This window comes from Gopherus evgoodei, chromosome 19 (assembly GCF_007399415.2).
Source record: "Gopherus evgoodei ecotype Sinaloan lineage chromosome 19, rGopEvg1_v1.p, whole genome shotgun sequence".
Lineage (NCBI taxonomy): Eukaryota > Metazoa > Chordata > Testudines > Testudinidae > Gopherus > Gopherus evgoodei.
In genome coordinates this window covers 18,318,127-18,342,765 of record NC_044340.1, presented here as the reverse complement: position 1 = coordinate 18,342,765, position 24,639 = coordinate 18,318,127, and the positions used below count along the sequence as shown (strand labels likewise).

The 24,639-nt window shown below is 48.7% G+C and overlaps 1 protein-coding gene across 3 annotated transcripts; it reads right to left on the bottom strand.

Annotated features, from left to right (window-relative positions):
- Positions 1-1,731: 1,731 nt before the first annotated feature.
- ZW10 (zw10 kinetochore protein) lies at positions 1,732-21,778 on the bottom strand. Of its 3 annotated transcripts, none has more exons than XM_030538640.1 (16): positions 21,757-21,778; positions 20,128-20,262; positions 18,550-18,651; positions 17,568-17,645; positions 17,254-17,413; positions 15,506-15,655; positions 14,185-14,376; positions 13,054-13,217; positions 11,761-11,943; positions 10,997-11,235; positions 8,960-9,031; positions 7,708-7,877; positions 6,331-6,461; positions 5,661-5,792; positions 3,922-4,124; positions 1,732-2,598 (listed from the first exon to the last, which is right to left on the bottom strand). In XM_030538640.1, the coding sequence occupies exons 2-16, from the start codon at positions 20,245-20,247 to the stop codon at positions 2,478-2,480; spliced, it is 2,217 nt and encodes a 738-aa protein (XP_030394500.1). In that variant the 5' UTR covers positions 20,248-20,262; positions 21,757-21,778; the 3' UTR covers positions 1,732-2,477. The 3 variants fall into 3 exon arrangements, with proteins under 3 accessions (XP_030394500.1, XP_030394499.1, XP_030394501.1); XM_030538639.1 differs by lacking the exon at positions 21,757-21,778 and adding an exon at positions 21,519-21,708; XM_030538641.1 differs by lacking the exons at positions 14,185-14,376; positions 21,757-21,778 and adding an exon at positions 21,519-21,709.
- Between the last annotated feature and the right edge of the window lie 2,861 nt (positions 21,779-24,639).

Below are 24,639 nucleotides of genomic sequence, written 5' to 3'. Positions count from 1 at the left end.
AACCCAGGTGAGTATCCTAACCACTGGACTAGAGAGTGAGAGTTGCCGGGAGGCTGGCCCAGAGCACATTTAACTAAAGTGGAAGAGCTTCAACAGGCAAGAGGAGACCAAGAGCAAGCCCAAGTCCATCCATCCTCCTGAAAGTGGAGAGCACAGGCACCAGGGCAAACTTGAACCCCTGTTTCCCAGAGGTTAAACCCATAGCCTAACCACTGAGCTACCAAGGAGACCTGAAAGAGGGGTTGACCTAAACAGCATTTAATTAAAGTGGAATGACTTCCACCGGCAAGAAAGATGAAGCCCCACAGGGGACGTGCAGCAAGATTACAGCTGACAGCCATCCAAAGTCCGTTTTAATACAGGCCGAGGGGAGTTCTGGACTCCCCTTGGGTAATGGAAGTGCAGCACCTTCACCAGACAAGAGCAAGGGAGCCCACGGAGCAAAATACTGCCTAGTGCAGCACTTAGAGCGTTCACTTGCCAAGTAAGAGATCAAGCTTTGAATCCCATCTCAGGCAGCATAAAGGGGATTTGAACTCTAGTCTGCCACAAGCTAGGGACACACCCCAACCACCAGACCACAACCCAGGGCTATTTGCTGAGCTTCTGACCCAATGAATATGTAATGAAAGTGGAACAACTGCACCAGAAAATTGGATGCTACTGCTACGCCCCAATGAGAACCCCTCTTAGTTCAGCAGCTGCATATTCACTGTGGAGGCAGGAGAGGGCTCTTCAAGTCCCTTCTCAGCAAGCTGAGAAAGGAGTTGAACCTGCATCATCTACATACTGGGTAAGGACCAAGCCACTGCACTACAGAAGGACTAACAGTAAATACTTTTCCCAGTTGCTCCTTAATGAAAGGGGCACAGCCTCCATTGCATTAGCTGTATAACCAGGACACATAACTGTGCTGCTGCAGCAGGTTTCTCTTCCTGCACACCCATTTCGGGCGGGGGGGTGGCAGAAAGGCTGATTTGAACCAGCAGCTCTCACAGCCCCCAGGAGAAGCCCAAGCACTGGATTAGAGAGGGAGCCTCGTGTTTCAGCTCACCCCAGCCCGGTGCTATTTAAATAAAGTAGAACAGCTTCAACAGGCAGTATTGAGCAGCCCCAGACCCAATCATTAGGGCACTCCCTGTGGGTAACAGACAGCAGGGGACGTCTCATCCCTGCCATGGTGGTGCTGCCGGTGGCTCCAAAAGCCACCTTCCCTTTGTGCAGTGTGGCTGTGAGAGCCCCCGTGCAACAAGGAGATGGGACCGCCTCCGGGAAGATTTGCTGTGCTCCCATGCACGCAGCTGTGACAGGGACGAGTGTAGCAGCAGAGTATTGAACACGGTGGAGACTCTGGGGGGTGGAGGCGGAGCAGAAATGTTTCAACTCTCTGAAAATTACTGAGACTATGTTTGTGAGTAAATATAGCTCGAAGGGGAGCCGCATTAGGCATTCAAGAGCCCATCGTTAGATGCAGGGGTTACATTGACAGCACATAGCTATACTTTGGTATTCACACGATTCATTCATACAACACGCTCTACAGACCTTCTACTAAGAGTCATTACTGTTCTGTAAGAAGTTCACATGTATTATTCTTGAAATTATATTTGTACCATCTGTGCTTCAGGCTTATATCTCTGGTTGAGCAGAGAACATCATAAATCTCTGTTTAATAATTAGAGGGTGGGGATCTTGTCATCTGTATAACTTAATAAAAATAGCAGACAGAAAAAACATCTCAGAGCAGTCTATTCTACAGATAATGACAAATATTTCAATGCGATATATGGTACAAACAAGCTCTTACTGTCGTGTGACTACAGACTTGCTTTAACCAAGGTAAAAGAGTACAGGAACTTGCATAAAACTGATCACCTGGGGCTAAATGTTTCCCAAACCTTCCAAACCAGTACGATTTGTGTTTAGAAGACTGACGGTTTTGGTCAAAATTAAACTATGCATCTGAGTTACGGCCCTTCTTGTGATTTTCAGATGTTTACAAATTTGGTGCCCAGTCCCATTTAAACATTGTATGACCTAGAAAAACTGTGCCGCTTCCGGAATCTACCGTCACCATAGTGATGAACTCCACAAAATTGCTTAACAGGGTAGCAATGAAATTTGTCTAGCTGATAAGTTACCCCGTATTGCCCGAAATGGGTCCGGGCTGGTAGACTACATGTCAGGAGCCAGAGTTTTACAGCACAGCACTTCTCTGGGTAGTGGACGAAGTAGCACCGGCTAGTGCCAAGGAGTTACTCTCCTTTGCTTTTGGAGGCCAAGCTGCATAAAATTGCTACATTTATTGTATAGAGGCTGAGTGGATGAAGTTTTTTTCCCATTGGCCAGGCCTTTAGGAAGTGCTTTCATAAAGCTAAACTGATTAGAAAAAAGGGTTAAATCCAAATAAGAGTTTGACGCCAGATTTACTGTTGCTTTCCCAGGAAAAGGTCTATTGCACAGGAGTAAACGCAAGGCTATTTAATTTTCGCAAGGGCCGCTGCTCTCCTCTCTGTGTTCTGGAACAAGGCTCGGATTAAACTCTTTACCTCAGTGGGGGAGAATTCAGCTGCAAGGGGCCCTTTGCCGTCCGCCCATCTGGAAGAGAGGAAGAGGCAATCGTTTGCCTGAGCTGTACAACTACAGGTTAATACCAAGATCTATTTCTACCACTGCTCTTCTGACCCCTTTAATGAAACCAATGCAGTTCTCTGGATCTTGCTCCCCACAACCAGTCCTACGCTCCTGAATATTTCAACTCTGCTTAGTTTACAAGCACAGTTCTCACCTGCAGAACTTCCTCTCCTTCTAGTGAAGTTTGGGTATTGTTACAACTAATTCTAGGGCAAGGAGCCACTGCCTGCTCCAACAGCTTCAAATGTATCTGATTACTGACCTGCTGCCCACCGGTCCACTATTAAAACAGTCATATTTATAGAGCACCCGATTGAACAGCAGGACCTGCTCTGGGGGGTTTTCACTACAGACAGGGATCTCTCTGCTTTGCATCTAGCTCAGAATAAACTCACGGCCTGCTCTGCATGTATTTACTGGGTCCAACCAAGTCAGCATCTCCCGGGACTCCAAGGCCTGGGGTGGAAGCAGAGCATTCCCGAATATCTCCACCTGTTCCAACAGCAGCTGTCAGTAGCTCACCGTGCAGGCTGTGACAGAGCTCTCTGATACAGGGGAGAAGCTGATTTTTCTGTTTGCTCTCCACACGCTTTGGGTCTCTAAGCGAAGGCTGCCCAGACAGCAGGCGATCCACACCCCTCCAAGGTGCTTGGAGCACAAGTGTGGATGGGGACTGTCTGGTTCCAGACATCTACAGCCAGTTAGTGTTGCACTCAGAGGTACGTGGGCCCCACCCTCATGTAAAATGCATGCGAGTCTCCCATGCCAGTCTAAAGGAGCAAGCCATGGCATTTGAAAGTTCAAACTGGCCAGACAGGAAAGCCTGACTCTTTGGTAAAACTGCAGTAAACAGCAAGTAGGCACAGATAACATCACAAGCGATGGGCAGAGTGCCGAGGTGGCTACAATGAGATACACAAGGCAGGCCTAAGATTACGCTGACTTATCAGAGAATAGAGAGAAACATATTGGTCAGGTTTTACACTTTTCTGCCCTTGGGCATTGGGCAGTATTTTGTGGATAGTCACTTTCACTCCTCCACTGCATAGTCTGTCATTTTCCCATTTGGGCTGGTCTTTCGCAAAGAAACAGGGAAAATGCACAACTATCAAAAAGGGAGGAATATTGGCAGGTGCAATATCCAAAAGTACTTTACATGCGTTTACTAAAACTAACTCCATTTCAAGCGGACAGCGTTCCTTCAACTGAGAACACTGCATTATTGATCAACCCCAGACATTGGTGAAAGAATTGCTGTGGGTATTAGAAGAAAGGAAAGGCACCTACCGATCTACTATTTCTTGGAGATTGGCCTGCAGGATAATCATCAGCTCTTTGAACATCATCCATTTCTGCACATAGACTGGAACCTCCTCTTGGTATTTCTTATTTTTGTTCTCTTCCAGTAATGGAGTGAACACCAAAGGTCCTTCTTCCAGCATGATCCTGCACAGGGAGTGCAATCTGTCGGCATCCTCAGCAGAGATATCCTGGAATTGCACAAACGGGGAGCACTATTCAAAGGAACAATTAAGCATTTTCTGGTGCTTAGAGCAGAAAGTGACATGAAAGGACCAGACAGCTTTGTGAAGATAAATCAGTGATCTGAACCATACTAAACATACCACGGGACACTAGGTTTCTTCAGCTTCCTATCTGCCACTCTTCCTAGGCCAAAAGGACTTACTTATGAATGTGTGCATTTCAACAAGCTCTTGGCATCTGCTCAGCACAGTATCTGTGTCTGCTTCAAAGAGCACATACGTCTTAATGGAATGCAGAACATCTTGCTGAGAAGCAAGGAACATTGTTATAAAGGCTTGAACACTTTAGAGGGAAATCGCTCAGACTATGCCGACCTAATAAATGTAAGCTTTATGTTTATTGGCAGACGCAGCCATAGCATTCTTCCTGTAAAGAAGCTCACACAAAGAAGAGATGCATTCTCCGTCTAATTCTTTTCAGGTAGACTTGTGTACAGATCACAATTGGATCAGATGGGTAAACACATTTCAGTCCTTTGGTACAAAATGGTATTTCCTTTAAACAATTCAATATGCTCATTTTACTACTTGTCCCAGCATAACCTGCCAGTCGCTTAACAGACAGACAATAGGGAAATAAAGAGAGAAAGAGGTCAAAACAACCAGATTATTTAAGCAGAACAAAATTTCGGATTGAGATCACGCACTCATTTCAGTATGTGGTCCCTAGATAGGATGAAGATAGATTCATGTATGGCCCCCGAGCACTGCAGCAGGGAGCTGGGGCTCTCAGGGTTTCCAGACTCCCTGCCACTCGAGCAGGACTACCAGGCCAGCTGGCTCCCCAGCCTGCGTGGGTTGGGCAGCCTGGTGAGCCAGCTGGCCTGGGAGTTTGGAAGCCCTGGGGTCCCCGGAGCCAGCAGACCCTATGCTACTTACTTGGCAGTAGCTGATATGATTCATATCAGATTAACAGCTGCTAGTCAGTAGTGGGCAGCAGTGAAACTGACATGATTTATGGCCATTTCTCTGAGCAGCTGCTGGAGATCCAAGAAGTATATTTCATTTTGGAATCCTTGTGTTTTTGATGTTTCTGAAACAAAAATTTTCAGATTCCCTGGTTTGCAGGAAATTTCAAAATGACTAAATCTGCTCTAAGCAAGACTCAGATAAACCACTCTGAAACTTCGCAAACACATTACAAACTCCATCACCCTACTACGCTTTGCCAAGTCCTAAGGTGCACCACACACTCAATTCAACACTAAAAGGTGAAATCCAGCTGCTCCATTAAAGTGAATAGGAGTTTTTCCATTGGCTTCAATGGTGCCAGGATTTCACCTTGTTTGGGTGTGTGGTCTCAGTTGGTTCTGGATGATGGACGCTTGAAGTATTTCTGTTGCACTGGATTCTAGATATCAGTGAATGTCAAGAGTGGCCCTGAAAGCTGGTTCTTGAAAGCTCATCTGTAGGGCAAACAAGTGCCTTATTTAGAACAACATTTGATCCTTGGCATGCAGAGCACATGCAATCCTCCCTTACCTCTAGGGCAGTGATTCTATTAATGATCTCGCTGAGTGCTATATTCAGTAAGGTCCCCATGGCCTTGCAGTAGATGTTGACCGGAAGCACATCTTGCCATACTTTGCCAAGTCTCTTTAGCTGGTGCAGAACCTGGAAGATAACAACTCCATCTTATCCACAATCATAAACAAAGATAGACAGTAACGCTGATAAAGCAATTACACATGTATAAACTAGCTTTCAAAGGCAGGAGAAGGCAATTTAAGGTATCATATTAAGAAAAAAACTAGTATTTTTAAGCTTGGATCTAGACGTGGGTCCCCCACCTAAAAAAAGCTCTTTTCCCTGAAAAATTTCAAACAAAAATGAAAAAAATAAAGTCAAAAATTTTACCTAAATCTTCTAATTTTTTGAGAAAGCAATTCAAATAAAAAATATATCTTTCATGCTGAGTTGAAGTGAATGGAATCAAAATGAACATGTTTCAGATTTGATAAAAGGGAAAGAAAACATGGGGAAGAAGAAACCCAAATCAAAAAAAGGAAAAAAGAGTTATTTCAGTTCGACTGTGTTTGAACGCCAAGCAGTATATCATCCGTACTAAGAATTCGTACCGCTATTAAAAGGGGAAAACCACACAGATACATTACACTAGGGTCTGTACAGCCCTTCGGTTGGTCTCACTCACCTGCCTTGCTGCTTTGTTGGCTGCAGAACAGTTTTCCTCATTGTCCATGTTGGAAAAATTCCTTGCACTTGACAATCTCTCCAGCAGCTCTCCTTTCTGCACACGCATCTGGGCCAGAAAACACTCCATCCCTGGAGGAGCAAATGAGAGGAGGAAGAAGCCATTTATTCCACAGCCTCAGATGATGTCAGCATTAAATCTGATTTGCCTATTCTGAGTCATTCAGCACTGGAATCATACACCTGCCATAAAATTAGGATCAAGCTTTATAAGCCTAATACATTTGCCTTTTCCAGTTTCATAGAACAGCCACATGGTACCAATCTGCCAGGCACACACAGCCAGGGAAGAGGCAACTGCACCCGTAATCCACCCACCCACAGCATGTGAGATCTCACACACTTCTGATTCCTACAGTGCAAGATAAAATAAACAACTTGAAAATCTCAGCAGCAGCATTAACTATGGATTCCCTGCCTTTGTCAGATCAACACGCTGAAAGTTTTTTCCCTGCATTTTGTTTCTTTGGCTTCTTACAACAATCTAGTAAATGCTCAGAACAGAGGACAGCTGCTTCCAGAGTGTCCATGTGAGCTTGGGGTCTTGCTGTACAAAAAATCATTCTTGGAACTGTGCACCATTGTACAGAAAGGGACAATCAAGGCTATCTTGCCAGCTTGTGACGCGGCAGAGGGCTCTACCAGACAGAGCAGCCTTCTTCTCTCATCAAATGCAGGGAATATAATATGTAATCTGAGAATAAGGATTCATACCACCAATAGCCAATCAAGAAGGCTGCTCTAATGAAGCCAGAGCAGAGCAGCAGACCACCCCTTGGCACTACTGGAATGGCCACAGACCAAATCTTAGGATTCTGCATTCTGGGAATTCCTCCCTTATACCTCAAATGCTACCTGAAAGTTGGCAAAGACATACTCTGGCACAGCAACTTCCCTGCTGACAGCATCAGGGAACTGAAAATGTAAACCTGGGCACGCAAACTCCCACTGAAATCAACAGGACTAACAAATCACATTGGATATTGATGTAGAATAACCCACGTTGTGACCAATATTACTCTGCATAATATTAATCATACTCAGCACTTCTGTGGCACCTTTCGTCTAATGCTCTATAAAGCTTAATTAAGCCTCAGAGCTAGGCCCCCCTCCCATTGAAGCATTGCCCCATTACACAGATAACAAAAAGGAGGGACAAAGAAGTTAAGTGACTTGCTGAGGGTCACACAGTGCCAGGATTCCTAATGCCCAGTCCACTGCTTTTACCACCAAGTCGCATTTAAATGATAAATCGCTCCATTACAAATACCGGGATGAGATGCTAGGGAGTATGTTCCAGTTCCAAAGGTAAAATTACCAAGTCTCCTAAAGCCAGGTACCAGATCTACGAAAGTAGCTGCTCCATCATACAGTATGTTGGTAAGGCGGTACCGGAACTGATGCCCCAGGGTCAGCAAGTGGTGGGCAATGTACATACAGTTGTTGTGATGAATGGCAGCGAGCTGGGGCAGTTTCTGAAGGTTCTCTCTACCCAAGGAAGGAGGAGGAAGAGAAGGGAAGAAATAAAGAGACAGTTTTTTAATCAGATCTGGGCCTCTAAAAAGAAAATAAATCTCCTAATATTGTTCTAGGCTTCAGAAATGCTCCACAGGTCAGACACTCAATAGGCAAGAGGCTACCTCCACTCTTAGATCGGTGCTGCTGCTAACAAATCAAAAGCAACATGCATCATGGGAGACAGCGAGAATAAAAGCATGTGGCCTCTTGACTCTCACACACCATGGACATTACATGTTGACAGGGTAGCACATCGTCATCATCACCTCTGTAGGCCTGGTCTCGACATAGCTACGATGTTCAGGGGGGATGAAAAGTCCACACCCCTGAGCGGCGTAGTTAAGTCACCCTAAGTCCTTATGTAGCCAGCGCTAGGTTGAATTCTTCCATCACCCGAGCTACCCCCTCTCGAGGAGGTGGATTACCCAGGCCGACAGGGGAACCCCTCTCATCCGGTAGGCAGCGTCCACACTGGAGCACTGCAGTGGCACAGGTCTGGGGCTGTCGTGTTTTCAGTGTAGCCATGCCCACACTCTAGCCATGTCTAGATTCAAATGATGGTTAATGTGAAGACTTAGAAGCAGGAAAGCCATTTGATGACAGCAGGAAGGTGAAATCAAGAGGGAGGCGACAAGAAACTCTCACCAGTGTCAAAAGGAGAGGAAAGCACTTGGCTGCGGCAAGGCCACCAGAGCTAAGGGTCCTCAAATCCAGCTGTAGCCTTGGATTTTAACCCTTTCCTACCACTGCTTCTCCTCAGCAGGTGGGGACAGGGAAGCACACCATGCAACAGTATTACAAGCCACACTTGGGTTGAAAGGCTCTGGGCAGTGATTCTATTAATGAAAAGCACTATCTAAAAGCTATGTATTATTATTCTATGAGGGGGTTTTAAAGAGATGGAGTGCTATTTTTCCCAAAGGAGAAGGGAGTACCCCTCCACCAAACCAAAGACCACCCAGGACAAGCATAGGAGTGAGTAGGAGTATTATAAATAAATAGCTTGGCTCCCTGCCCAAAAGCAGGTCCCTGTGCAACACTCACACACTCACTTGTGGTAAATTGGCACGACATCATAGAACAAATGGAAGATATTTCGCACTGAGTAAAAGAGCTGGATACAACTGCAAGGCAAATAAAGTTCATGTTAACCATCTTCCAGCTGGAATAATGCATGCAGCACGAGGCACATTCTAAATGCAGTGCTGAAAAGAGAAAGAATTCAGTGGCTGCGCTTTGGACTCTGACGTCAAATATAACCAGCAGAGACTAAGGGATGATTTTCAGACGTGCCTACGTAACTTAGCAGCACAAGTTCCACTGGAAGCCAATTGGGCGTTGTGCTGGAGGTGTAATTCCCAGCTTGGAGAGATACATCTGGGCCGGCGCTGATCAAATTAGCATGCTCTCCAAATAGCAGTGCAGCCACAGCTGCACAGGTGACAGGACGGGCTAGCCGTTCCCATTTGAAACTCTGGGTATGTGCTTGGGCGGCTTGCCTGGCCCACTGTGGCTACACTGCTCTTTTTAGTGCACTAACTCAATCAGAGCTCAAGCGAGACTGCCTCCTTGCACTGGAAATCACATCCCAAGCTCCAGTGTAGACACACCCAGAGACACTTCTGAAAATCCCACCTGAGGCTGCAAAGAGGAGATGATTGAAATGCTTGGTCAAGGCACATCTGGTAAACCCCTGGCCCTCACTAGCTCTGCCTTTCCACTTGGAGACCTAGCTGTACATTTAATTTCAAGAGCAGTCACCAAGAACTTCGGGGCTTGTCTCATTTCTCATTCACCATGGTGTCCTGCTGCACCGACAGTGCCTCTATATGAATGTGCTAAGCTAAATCTCCAGTGAATGCCACTCTCTCCCCAATGCGCATTGCAAAAGGCACAAACACAGCTGAAAGCACTGCTCGTTCTGGAGCTACATACGGCCATTTGCCCTGTGTTTTCTTCCTCAAGGGTTGGGGGAAAAGAACCTCCAGTGTAATGGATAACGATCAGGGGATATGGAATGTTGTGGGGCACACATTTTTGTGAATGGCAACTATTATTACTATCAAATATTTGTACTATGGTAGTGAACAGGAGCCCCTCATCACGGACCGATGTGCTAGGCAGTGTGCAATCTACCCGCAGAGCACAGGCTTTTAAAGGCCTGTTCTGAAAGCAGATACCGTCTGCAAGCCACAGGCAGCACCCTGGAAATCTTACCAAGGCTTCCCCCAAGCTGTCACATCGTGGCGGAGCAGCTGGCATTGCTTGCACGCCTGAGAGTTTTGCAATGCTACCCAAGGAAGACCTCCAAGATGGAGGCCAGCTCCAGAACCACAGACCACATGTCAGGAATGAGACCCCTGAAATCCATCTTTAACCGGGGAGGCAGCATTTCCCTTCTCCCCCTTCCGCTCCGCCCACACACACTCTGCTATAGCAACATGGGAGGCACTCTGTATGCAATCCTCCCTTCCCAACCAGAGCCATGGTCTCCAGTTATCCGGCCAGACAAACACAGTCCTGGACACTTGAAATCCCTGCCAAATGCACAACTCAGGTTCTTTGCTTTCACTCGGGTGATGATGTGGTAGGAAAACAGGCAGCTCACCCTCCCCAGCAATGACACTCTTACACCTCGTCTTGGCTGGGGAAAAAAGGGCTTTTCACCAATTGTCAGCTAACACACAGGAAGATTTTAGCATGGACAAGGCATCGGTTTTTATCCCGATCTGCTAACAAACATGACTGAAAACTACAAACTGCCTCGTCTACACTAGCATTTTACTATGTGTCAATTACCACGTTAGCTAAATACAGCCCATCTCAACACACCCTTAGAGGCCATCACCACTGGCCGTTGTGCCACCAGGGCACTGCCAGGAAGGCTGCATGGCAGCTGTCCCTGTTTGCTGGGATAATCCGGGGATTCAGTCTCCAACTGGCAAATCAGTAGCTTTCATTAACCATTTCACCTTGATTATTTTTAAGTGAATTACATTTTCTGCCCTTTCTGGTATTGGCGCCCGTAACCAGGTGTCTTGATACCGAGAGCGTCCCTTGGGCTCTACCCACCAATTCAGAGCTCTTACCACTGATCTGTGCTGGCTGTACCCTCCAACAGGGTCTGATAAGCCAACTCCATCAATTTCTCCACAGACACACTGATGTGGCAGGTAGGCAGAGAGAATGTGTGCTGGCTCAGTCTGGTCTCATTCTCCAAATTTATCAGCTCGTTGTGCAGCATTTTGGAGGCTTTTTGCATTTTTAAATGATCACCTGCCCCAGGGTCAGGCAGTTTTGGTACCGCTACCGAGGAATCAGGTGTGATCTAAGGAGGAAACAAGAGGCACACATTACAACTTAGTTCCCAGCATAAGGCAGTTTAACAGTGAATTACACAGACCGGGCTGAGCATTCCATGGGACTCCACCAGAGCTACTCCGAGGGGCTCACAAATGTACATGGCATGATGACAGCTGAATGTGTGATCCACAGTAGGCAACCATCTCATTCTTAAGCACAATCATTCTAAAGGATCTTTTCTCTTTACATTTCTATTAGCTGTAATGATCCTCAGAAAAATGTGTAAAACCAGCTATCTGGTTCTGAGGAAGGCTTCATTCCATTATTTTAAAAATCATATTCAGCTTGTTAGTTAGAATATCAGCCCTACAGAAAATGCACTTGAGGGCTACCCAAAGCTTTAAGAAGCAACCATTTCCTGCAGAGTTCTCACAAACAACAAAAACAAACTAATCCTCTATAAAAACCAGACTCAGTGTTTTAAGCTGTTCTCCTTCAATAGCTAGATGGTTTCTTACAAATACGCATTGTAAATTGCGATCTCTAGCACCTTTACAGTGTTGTGTATTTCTGAGGTCATCAACTTTCTGGCTGCCACGATCACGTCCTGGCATTTTTTGTTAGCAAAGTGGGAATTGACATTGCGGGCGTATTTCAGTAAGTCCATGGCATCTCCTTTTAAAAACCCCATGTTCTTCAAGCGTTTTTCAAAGTCCTCAGTGGATTTAATCACCTGAGAAGAGAGTTAAACACAAATCATTTCCATGCTATTATGGATTGTGAGTTATAATAATCAAGAAGCAGGATGAAAAGCAGCTAGACCTTCTCCAGCTCAATGGGAAGGACAGAGTGGATACAAAGGAAGTACAAGGGGCGGAAGGGCTTTGAATCTGGTTCCAGTCAGTGATGACCCCAAACTGTAACCCCTTGACAGCACTTCAGTGGCCCTCGTGAGATGTGTGTTTCGGTTGAGGGCCCATGAACACGCGTCCAGAACAAAATATTACAGTGGACACTAACTGTCCCCCTTGGTTGGCAATCTCAACCCCAGCGCCCAGGAGGGAATGAAACGGACAAGAGAGGGGCTCCCTGTGGAAAAGCGGCCTGGGAGAAGCTTTGCCGCCACTGGCTCTTCTGGGAAAAAGACTCCAGAATCCGGCTGTCAGTCTGGCACCTTTCACCAGCACAAGGGCCCAGAACCTCAGAGGTATTGAGGTGCCTAACTCCCACTGATTTCAACAGGAGTTAGGCACTAAATACCATTTGGGAAGTGGGGCTAAGTTCTATTTTATTTAGGTTTAAAATAATAAAGACCCTTGCCCAGGGCTTTAAGAGCTGGAACACAACTAATCATCCAGTAAACACAACTACATTAAGTTCAGCAGCACTGAAATCAGTTGCACAGGAACTTGGCCAGTCAGCCAGCTACCGATCTTCCTCATCGCCTAGGAAGAATGCCCTCGGCAGCATGCCTTGCAAGTCACCAAATCTGGTCTAGTTTGGACCAAGGAGGGAGGAAGTCCCAGCCCTCACTGCCACCCTCTCTTCTTTATAAAGAGTGTTTGTGCTGAGCGCAGCTCGTTCAGCAAAAGCAAGAGTCTTGAGCTGCTCAGTGCTGCTATCGTCAACTGCATCTGCTGGGATACAGACGAGAGCAAAATACGTCGTTAAAAACATTGCACCGTTATTGGCTTGAAGGAATATGAGACATGGCTTAGGGCAGAGACTGACTTTGAAAGTTCCCATTGTGGCAGAGGATAAAGATCAGAGACAATTCCAGTTATTGCAGAATCTGCCTTTCCAGGCTTTACGTTGCATGGGTTTTAAACGCTTTGAGTCCTACCTCGACGTACTGCTCTAGTTTGCTGCTGTTTGCTGGAATCGAGTACACCAGACATTCCTGAATGAGGCAGCCAGATACCTCCTCCCAGACCATGTCACCCAGCATCTCTGCCAATATCACTCTGGAGTCCTTCTCATTTTCCCCACACACATCGAGAGACACATCTGGATTCAAAAGAAAAAACACAAATGGGTTCTGAAATATGCTCCAGGGGGCAAAGCTCTCGATCCCTTCCACACCCCATTGTGAGCTCAGAACCAGAACTGTCAATGGTTCCATTTCATCAGATGTTCTCTGGTCTTGAGCCATGTACAGCAATTCCCTGAGCCACTAACAGATTTTAAAGGTAGACTGAACCTGTGTCCCCTGAGTTTGCTCAGTGCCTGGAATGCGCCCCATTCACGCTTTGTGACGAGATCCTCCACCGTGACTAGTCCTATACAGAATTTCCCGTGGATTGTATCATGCATTCTAACTTTTTTCCTCAAGTTCCCCAGAGCTTCTCACAAAGCAATGATTTAGCAATACTGGTCATCTGAGAACAACTCTTTCTACAGAGAAATAAAGCATTTCTTCGATGGCCTACATGCTAAATACTCTTTGTGCTTCATTTCCATGGTATGGGTTTCTCCTGAATGCTCAGAGTCACTGCAGATGCTGTCACTCAAACCCCACTTTCTCATTTCAGTGCTGCTTGCTGCTCCCTCAAAGAGACCAGGAAATTAAACACGTCTTCAAGAAGTGACTCCTCACTCAGGAATTCCCGTCTTCCTGTAGTATCAATGCCCTCCCCATAAACCACACACTTGTCACGGAACAAGGAGGTAAGACAGTCTGCAGAGCCAGGGTGAGGAAGCACAACAGAGCTGGGAAGATTAAAGGGCCCCAAAGGAGAGGGAACCAAATGCAGTTTTGCAGTGTTCAGAGCTGCCCAAGCATTGCAAAGCCTCACTCCGCTACAGCAGACCATCCCAGGGCACTGCCATCGTAGCATTACAGAGAGCAGCGGCTCCCTGGCGGAAACCAGTGTTGCTTTACTGCTAAACGTTCCAAGAGCTCTCCACAACAGCTAGATGAGCCAGCCGTGGAGAGCAGCATCTCACGCTAATTCTCAGGGGGCGAACTACCTACTCAACAAGTGTTTGTGAAGAACTTCAAGCACCAGCGTGATCTTGCCAAAAACCTCCACTGGGGATGGATGCTCCAGATTAGGCTCCGCAGACTCAAAGTGCAAGACGACGGTGTCAGGCTTCTCCTCCAGCAGGGGACGAAGGGAGGGATAAGAAATCAGTGGCTTGAGGATGTACTTCAGCAGTAATTGGCCTGACACAGGAAGAGAAAGATGATCTTCAGCACCAGTATGCAGTTGAGTAGGCTGTTTGCTCCAGTAGTGCCCAAGAGGGACCAGCTATGAGCAGCACCTTCGTTTTAGGATTGCTCATACTCGGGATGAGGAACACTCCCCTGGGGTAGCTGTAAAATCAGGAGTGTTCTTGAGGCAGCGCCTTTGGTTTAAGCACGGGGACTCAGGCATAGAGCCTCTGATTGTATAAATCAAATTATAAACTATTTACAAAACCAGCCATGTGAAACTGTATGCCAGCAACTGGCAGAGCTTGTTAATTGCTTTACTACGACCTGCGATTACAATCACCTGGAACAGCCTGAAATTAACGCCTGGCTCTGGGCCAGGGAGGGGACTACAACCAGAAAATAGTTGTAAAACATGAGCCCATCGAGCCACAAAACCACAGATCAAAATGAAGTAACAAACCAACTTGACAGGCAGGGATAAATAATTCAGGGCAACTGCACATTAAGAGGAGTCATGGGATTCCGTTCTCACGTGCCATGGGGTCTACCTGGTCCTAGAGGATGTGGAAGGATGCTGCTATCTGCGGTCTTCATTTCAGTATGGGAGTCCCTGTGCACCTGCACTTCCAGAGCTCTGCCCAGCCCAGAGGTCTGTCACAGTAGGGTAGCAGTACTACTGCTACCACCACCAGCACTGGACAAAGAGACCGGCAAGGAGATGGGAGAGCGGGACAAAAACACACGTGACAGAGGAAGAAAACAAAACATACATCCTACCTAAGAGAGTGACTCCTCAGAGAGGTGCTGCCTGCTGAAAGTCAACCCAGGCCTTGGGAAGAGGCCAGTGTGACAAGGGAAAGGTTGAATTATCTGACCAAGGGCTAAGGCCATCAACAAAATGTGGGTGGATGAGATTCTGTGGCTGCGTTGTGCACGAGGTCAGACTAGACGATCACAATGGTCCCGTCTGACCTTAAAGTCTATGACTCTAAATGCCTCCCTCTTCCCACATTCTGTTCCATATTTTGCACTGACAACGGGACCCAGTCCCACGCTGGCAGATTCTTGAAACAAATTCACTATCTAACAGCAGGTCTCTCTACAGCTCGTTTTAATGGGACACAAAGGCCTGTCTTACCAAAAAGTTTAAGCCTGGTGTGCAGTTCTCCTAGCACAGCAAATGCCTGGAGCACAGAAGCAACAGGTGGTCCAGAGAGCTGATCTTCATTCAGTGGCATGGTGCATAAGTGCAACTCCATCTGCATCACTGTCTCTGCACTGCTGATTTCTAAGAGAGAGCATAACCATCTCCATTACAATGCGAAGTGGGCTAGAGAGGAGCTGACAGTCTACAGGACTTCTTGGGTGGGCGCTAAAACAAACCATTAAGCTCTCCTTTCTTCACCTCATTTCCCTGACCATAAGCCAGGGAGATCTCAATGGTGGCTGGGATACAGTGTCACGCTCCTGGCCCCACATCTAATGATCAGCTCTTGCCGGCCTTGGAAGTTGGGCAGTGGAATCATTATCTCCTGAATATCAGCATATTGCAAACTGCTTGCATTGGTCTTTTACACAGGTCTTGATGCAATTTCCCTGTTTCAATTTCTGTGCAAATTTAAGAACATTTTGGCCATAATTACTCTTCCTCCTCCACTATAAACTCAACTGAGGCATGAGCTTGCTTATTTAAATGAGGAATTTTGCTGGTACAGAGGGTACTGAGATACATATATCTGGGCACTGGCTATGTGTCAGTTGCTTACATCTTCCTAAATATCTAAAGCAGCTTGGCAAAATTCTACCCATTGGAAGTCAAATATCATTAGTGTGTTCATAATCATCATGGTAAGAGTGGGTGAGTCTATTTTAATTCCTGCGCTGGTAAGATTTCATGATGAATTTTCAAGGCTGAGCTAAAGCAATCCCTGATTTCCTGACATGCTCAAGGAGCTACAGTTATATACAAGAAAATGAAACTGTCACTTCAAAGATCTAACTGATGAGACCTTCCTCAGAAAACCGAAATGGAAAAATCCGTGTGCACCAGACATGCTGCACACTCACAGCTCGCTCCGTACAGAGGCACTAACGTGGGTATGGATGGGGTATCCACAGGGACTAAAGAATCAGTATCACTTCAGACATAGCTTCAGTTATCAGCAGTTTTCCATTTCAATTACCTGTGCAACAATCTGGCAAACTAAGCCCAATTTCTATCATAAATAGGTCCTTTCTATTTTATTCCTCAACAGAACTACACTTTTTCATTCAAAACAGCACTTCATTATTCCCTCATTGCCTCCACACCCTGGGACTAGAGCGGGCTCCGAGGAACAGGAGAGAAGGGGTGTAACTTGCCAAACGAGTCTATGCTGGGTGAGCAAGTTCATCTTGACGAAAGGTTTCAGAAGCCTCACCCAGGTAATGGGCCAAGTTAGTTTCTCAATAACGCGAAAACCTGATATTGTCCAAATTGGTTTCCTCAGGAGCAGATGAGTAACACATTAGCGATGGGGAAATCCTACAACCTCTCAGGTTTTGCATCATGACCGAGAAAGGAGCTAGAGGCTGAGAACTCTCCGGGCTTCTCTGTCTCACTCACTAGGAAATACTGCTGTACGTGCCAGAAGAAACATTTCAAATAAATTTTAAGAGCCACTGAATGTATCAAGCTGCCTGGGATAGCTCCAAACCACCCCCAGATGGTGTGAAATTCAAAGAGCGCTGCCTCCAATCAATCCTACTCACTTAGGAATATGTCACGGGCTGGAAGAGCTAGCTGAATCCATCCTAGCTCACCTATGTTAACTAACTTCTTAGCTCTGAAGAGCTTTTCGAGCCAGGATCACTTCTATCACTGACCCAAACTAAGATGTTCAGCACCTTTTGACGGAGGAAGCTTCCACAAAACCATTTGCCGCCACTCTTCTCCCAGGTGATAGAGCATGTTCTGGGTCTGCACCGTCAGCTCCGTGCCTAGTGCCTTCAGAACCTTCAGCTCAAAGCCTTTGCGGGATTCTAGCATTTTCAAACTACTTCGTGCCTAGCAATAAGAGAAAGACAGTTATGCACAGAGCACGGGCACCAGGGACACTGAGCCGATGGCAGGCAAGTGCTAACATCAGGGAATCACGGGATATTTATTGACGATATTTATAAGAGATATAATTACATATACTTGAGAAGCTTGCTACTACCTTTTCCAGATGGCGAGCTGCTGCCACATACTTCTTTTCCAGTAATGCGGTGTTATAGTTTTTAATAGCCCTATCAAACTGAAAGAGTTCAATAGAAGTTAAATAAAACAAATACAAGGTACTACATGCAGGAAGGAATAATCAGTTGCACAAATACAAAATGGGATATTCCTGCCAAGGAAGGAGTACTGCGGAAAGGGATCTGGGGGTTATAGTGGATCAGAAACTAACTATGAGTCAACAGTGTAACACAGTTGCAAATAAAAAGTGAACATCAATCTGGGATGTATTAGCAGGAGTGTTATAAGCAAGACACGAGAAGTAATTCCTCCGCTTTACTCAGCGCTGATAAGGCCTCAACTGGAGTACTGTGTCCAGTTCAGGGCACTACACCTCAGGAAAGATGTGGACAATTTGGAGAAAACAACAAAAATAATTAAAGGTCAATAAAACATGGTCAATGAGAAAAGATTGAAAAAAAACCCAAAACCAACCTGGGTTTGGTTAGTCTGGAGAAGAGAAGGCTGAGGGGGGACAGGACAAGAAGCAATGGGCTTAAATTGCAGCAAGGGAGATTCAGGTTGGACATTAGGAAAAAGTTCCTAACTGTAAAGATAGTTAAGCACTGGAACAAATTACCTAGGAAGATTGTGCAATTTCTGTCATTGGAGCGTTCTTAAGAACAGCTTGGACAAACACCTATCTGAGATGGTCTAGATAACACTTGGTCCTGCCTCAGTGCAGGGAACTGGATGAGGTGACCTACTGAGGTCCCTTCCAGTCCTACACTTCTATGATTCTGTAATCACACACAACTAAGTTTCAGCTCTAAGATTACAGAGCGCTTTTTGAAAAACATGACATGAATAGAGATAGAAGAGTCATGATTATTATTCACAATGGAGACCCAGGAAGAGGTCAGTGGAAAAAAATACACAAACACTTTGCGATCTGAAGCCATTTTCCCAGCCTCCTTCCTCACCTCTTGTAGCTGTTTCAGCACACTCAGAACTAAGGAATCTCGCTCCAGCTGCTGCTTCAGTTCAGTAAATTCCGCAATGGCCACATTCAGATCTTGCCGGACCTAGAACAGCAGCACAGACATCAAGCCGTCAGCAGCTCATTTACAGTAACCAAAGGCTATGAGAGCCACTTCTGTTTCAAAAGTAACACCGACATGACAACACCAGTGTGCTGCCTGAAACGTACGTACCTCCCAGAGTTACAAACAACACCTACGGTTATTATAAGTGACAGAAATTAGAAGGAAAAAAGGTTCTATTTCCCCAGTATATTTACCTAGTGCAGTTGACAGAAATGTGTATATATTCACTTTCTCTGTATGATCAGACTGTTTTAACCTCACTAGAAAGACCCTTTTAAACAGCAGAGGAGAAGAAAAACTAGTTTAAAAAAAAGCATTATTGTACAGGAATTTTTGAAAAAAAGTAGAACATGGTGATATCAAATTGTAGATCTTTAAAAAAAAATTATTCAAGTCAAAAGATTCCAGTCCCTTTAACAGTTCTCTACTTTTAAATGAGATAAATGTCAGTTTGAACTTAGCCAAAAGTACAGTTTAACTATACTTTTTAAAAGCTTCCCTAGGCATGCAAGATCAACAGATGTGTTTCCCTTCTTTTAAAAAAAAATCCCCAAACTGTTAAATAAATAAACAAACAATCTCCTGCATTGTTTGTACCTTAAGTACTGCAGCACTAGGAACCCAAAGCTGAAATTGACTACAGACAAGTGTAACTGATGTCACTGATTGTTATTGCATATACTGAGAAACATAAATTAAATACACAGCAACAAATAAACAGAGACAAGTAAAATGGATGTTTAAGATTCTTTCACTTTTAACATAGCATAACTGGTATCAGATGTAAAAGTTATTTTCACAGTGTATGATTTTTGAGTTGATCATTCTCCTTTGCGAAGAAAAAAATCCAGATGTATGATCCCGCCTGCATTAGAGCCTTTCTTAGATTTCAAAGCCAGAGTGGCAAGGCAGAGGACAGCTACGAGAATTAGTCCAGGGGTATAGAAAGGACGACACACACAAAAATATAAGCAGGCCACGGGAAGGACAGTCTTGCAATCAATATACTGAAAATCTGGGCTCAGTTCCCAGCTCTGCACAGAATCTCCATGCGACCTAGGCCAAGTCATTCCAGTGCTTTGTGCCTCAGTTTCCCCATCAGCAAAACAAGAACGATTCCTCGCTATCTGAATGCAGAGAGGCTTAGAAGATAAATGCATTAATATACACGAGGGGCTCTGAAACTACTGTGATGAGCACCACGGAAAACCATTCAGCTACAGCCCGCCCTTTATTTATATCCCAGCTCTGCTACATCATACATTGGTATGTTTCAGTCAAGGGCACTCTTTATAAGAGGCGGTGATTCATCCCGGAATCCTTAGCCAAGATCCTCCTCCCCTGCCTTCCTGTGCAGCATGCTCGTGGCTGCACATCAGTGGGGATGTAATGCTTTGGGATGATGTAGGATGAAAGCTGCTAGATACAGACAACATGAAACCGCTGCCATGTCACCTCATTTTCGATCCTGGATTTCAGTAGGTCGATGTTGCTGGACAGACTGTCCACTTGTGACACCAAGTCCTCAGCGCTCTGCATGCTCGGGAGGAACTCCTTATACTTCTTGTTAATCATGTTGCAGACTTCGCCCTAGGTAGAAGGGATGGACTCAGGATCAGAAAAACCCATAGGGTTGCCAGCTCTGAGTGAGGCTGTTCTGGGAGATATTGTTTTCCAACATGACGTAATGTCATTTTCCTAAAATAGCCTATTAAAATCTCCCGGGTTGCTTTCAATAGTCACCAGGAGATTGATGCCAATTCTGGGAGACTCCAGACCAATCCTGGAGGACTGGCAACCCTAAACACCCACAGAGAGAAACCCTAAGGGTATGGCCACAGGGCCAAAGCCTCCCACCCCCATCGGAGCCCTCTCTGCAACCCTACATCGTTGAGATGGGCAGTGTCAGCACTCACCATGCTCACACCCTGTCCCTTCCCTTCTCTAGAACCCTTCTCCCCACAGCCTTTATAACCCTCCTTAATTTACTCCTACAATCATCCCCTGCCCCCAGCACTCCCCTGGAGTCCCCCTGTCCAGGGTCCATGTAGGAAGCCCCCTGTCTAAGATCCCCTTCTCTCCTCCCCCCTTCCCAGCACTCCTGCTCTGTCCCTATCAACACACAAACACACATTGGGATCCCCTCCATGCTCCAGTCCTTGGATCACCCCTGCCCCCTGGATTCCTCCCCACCCAGCCCCCCTGGATTCTACGTCTGCCCCCCAGGTCCCTCCAACACCCAGACCCCTTGATCCCTGCCACATGCCACCCTCCTGGATCCCCTCTCTGCCCCCCGGAGCCTCCCCACACCCAGCCCCCCTGGACCCCCCTCTACCCCCCCGCAACTAGCCCCCTGGATCCCCCCTCTACCCCCCCACACCCAGCCCCCTAGATTCCGCCCCTCTACCCCCCCACACCCAGCCCCCCTGGATCCCCCTCTACCCCCCACAGCCAGCCCCCTAGATTCCGCCCCACTACCCCCCACACCCAGCCCCCTAGATTCCGCCCCTCTACCCCCCCACACCCAGCCCCCCTGGATCCCCCCTCTACCCCCCCGCAACTAGCCCCCTGGATCCCCCCTCTACCCCCCCACACCCAGCCCCCCTGGACCCCCCTCTACCCCCCACAGCCAGCCCCCTAGATTCCGCCCCACTACCCCCCCACACCCAGCCCCCCTGGATCCCTCCTCGGATCCCCCCCCACACCCCGTCCCCTGGATCCCCCCGGTTTCCCCCCACACCCAGCCCCCCTGGATATCCCCCCTGTACCCCAGATCCTCCCCATACCCCGCCCCCCGATCCCACCTGCCCCCGTAGACCCGCCCCCCGATCACCCCCGGGGCCCACCCTCAGCTCCCCCACGCGGCGGGAGAGCCGCGCGATCTGGGTGCCCAGAACCTCCTTCTCCAGCCGGCCCGAGTGCGCCAGCACCGCAGCCACCAGCGAGGGGGACTGGGCAGCCATGGGGAGCCAGCGCCAGCTCACAGACCCGCGGCCACCCCGTCATCAGCGACCCGCCACCGCGCGGCACCACGGGAAAGCGAGTCCGCCCGCCCCTTGCTCCGGGACTCCACTTCCCACGAACCTGTCTGAGGCGGCCCGGGAGGGACTACAACTCCCAGAGTGCATCGCGCAGGGCGGGCCTACGAACTGCGGCGTGGGACAAACCCATTTAGAACGTTTTGCTCTTTCCCCGCCATTCTATTGGTCCGCAGCCGCAGAGCGAGGGAACGAGCTCCCCGTCTGATTGGTCCGCTGCCGCGGGGCGGGGAATATAAACCGGGCCCGCGGAGCTGCTGCTTCTCGGCTGGGGGAGCCGGGGGCTGGCGCTGGGCCGGGCCGGGCCGGGCCGGCGGTAAGTGGCGCGGGCGGGGGAGCCGCGGCCCAGCTGTGGCTAGAGCGGGCTGGGGGGAGGGGGCTCGGGCAGGGGCGCGGGGCTGGTGGCGGGTAAGGGGCAGCTTTCCGGCAGGGGCTTTGGGCTGGTCCCATAGTGGGGGGGGGGGCGAGGGGAGCCGGGCTGGTGGCTAGTGGCGGGGGGGGGGCGAGGGGAGCCGGGCTGTTGGCTAGTGGCGGGGGGGGGGCGAGGGGAGCCGGGCTGTTGGCTAGTGGCGGGGGGGGGGCGAGGGGAGCCGGGCTGGTGGCTAGTGGCGGGGGGGGGGGCGAGGGGAGCCGGGCTGGTGGCTAGTGGCGGGGGGGGGGCGAGGGGAGCCGGGCTGGTGGCTAGTGGCGGGGGGGGGGGCGAGGGGAGCCGGGCTGGTGGCTAGTGGCGGGGGGGGGGGCGAGGGGAGCCGGGCTAGTGGCGGGGGGGGGGGCGAGGGGAGCCGGGCTAGTGGCGGGGGGGGGGGGCGAGGGGAGCCGGGCTGGTGGCAGGGGCTTTGGGCTGGTCCCATAGTGGCGGGGGGGGCGAGGGGAGCCGGGCTGGTGGCTAGTGGGGGGAGGGGCGAGAGGAGCCGGGCTGGTGGCTAGTGGGGGGAGGGGCGAGAGGAGCCGGGCTGGTGGCTAGTGGCGGGGGGGGGCGAGGGGAGCCGGGCTGGTGGGTAGTGGCGGGGGGCGGGCGAGGGGAGCCGGGCTGGTGGGTAGTGGCGGGGGGCGGGCGAGGGGAGCCGGGCTGGTGGGTAGTGGCGGGGGGCGGGCGAGGGGAGCCGGGCTGGTGGGTAGTGGCGGGGGGCGGGCGAGGGGAGCCGGGCTGGTGGGTAGTGGCGGGGGGCGGGCGAGGGGAGCCGGGCTGGTGGCTAGTGGGGGGGGCGGGGTGAGAGGAGCCGGGCTGGTGGCTAGTGGGGGGGGGCGGGGCGAGAGGAGCCGGGCTGGTGGCTAGTGGGGGGGGGGGCGAGGCGAGAGGAGCCGGGCTGGTGGCTAGTGGGGGGGGGGCGAGGCGAGAGGAGCCAGGCTGGTGCCTAGTGGGGGGGGGGGGCGAGGCGAGAGGAGCCAGGCTGGTGCCTAGTGGGGGGGGGGGCGAGGCGAGAGGAGCCAGGCTGGTGCCATAGTGGCTAGTGGGGGTGAGGAGCTGGGCTGGCCCTGTGCATGGGTGCTGGTGGGGAAAGGTGGGCTGGTGTGATATGGGTGTGGGGAGGCTTCCTACTGGGGAGGTGACAGTTGCAAAGAGGACAAGGCCCTTTGGAGGCTTCTGAAAATCTGTCTGTGAAGGGGAAGCGCTTTGCACCTGCCTTGACCTGCTCCAGAGGCTGGGCCTGGCCGGGTCTGCTCCTGCTTTGTATCCGTCACCCACACGCACCTGTGCTCTTTGCAGTGACCTGGATGTTTGCTTTCTTTTCTCTTGCCTGGAGGGGATTGATTCTTCTAGGAGATCTGGTTGGGAAATGGATCTGACTTGCTGTGTGATGTTCCAGTAGGGTGACCAGATGTCCTGATATCTGGTGCTCTTTCTTACATAGGCTCTTATTATCCCCCACTCCCATTGCAATTTTTCACACATGCTGTCTCAGACAACCTCTACTTTCTTCTCAATTTCTCACTTTTTTAGAAAAAACAAAAAATAAGGGGAATAAATGGTTTTCAGGTCTTTGGTTTTCCAATAAAAGCTTCCACTTAATCACAAGTGTTGGATTTTTCTTTGGGGGAGATGGGGGTGGGAGAGAAGCTTGTGGCAAAACTTCCAACCTGCCACAGTGTGGTGGTTCTCCCATTGCTTAGGAGGTTCTGATTTGGAGGTTTTGGAGCTTGATTTAAAATCCCTCCTAGCTGCTTGGCCAATCTTCCTGAGCACACTATCCCCCTGGTTCTCCAGCAAGGGTCAGGGAAGCCATGTTGAGACCTCAAACTCTAGAGCAGATCTACTCAGACTGCAGCTTGGAAGCTGCAAGTAGCTCTTTGTCTTCTGCAGCACCTATTAAAACACTGATTTAATTAACCACTCAGATGCTCTAACTATATTCATTTGCACAAAGCCATTGATGGTGCTGTGAACTAAAAAACTAAAGATTTTCCCTCATTCTCTCTCTATATATATGAATCTATAGTAAATAAAACAATGAACTCACACCACAGGGGCATGTTTGGGGTATTGCTAATTTTGCTCCTGAATCACTGAGGTCTGAGTATTCCTGCTTGAGAGCTAGGCCTTTGAGGCTATTGGTATCCCAAAAATGAAGGATGCAGGATTCTCCACAAATAACCTTTACCTATGGGTTGATCTCACCCTCTCACAGGGAGAGCAGAGAATTGGCTATGAGCTGAGGGGACCCCAGAGAAGGGGTGGGGGAGACTTGGCAGAGCAGTGGGGCTTGAGGGACTTGACAAGTAGTAGTAGATTGAGCAAAGAGCATGGGCTTTCTACCCTGCAAGGCCATCAGGAAGATAGGTGGCTGCTTGCTCCAATAAATGGACCTTCCCAGTAGTCAGACTAGACTAGACTACACCTAATTAAGCATGAGGCTGCAGGAGTTTGAAGCCTCAGGATTGAACTACCTCTGTGGTAATAGAAGTCAGATCACTACAACTACTAAAACAA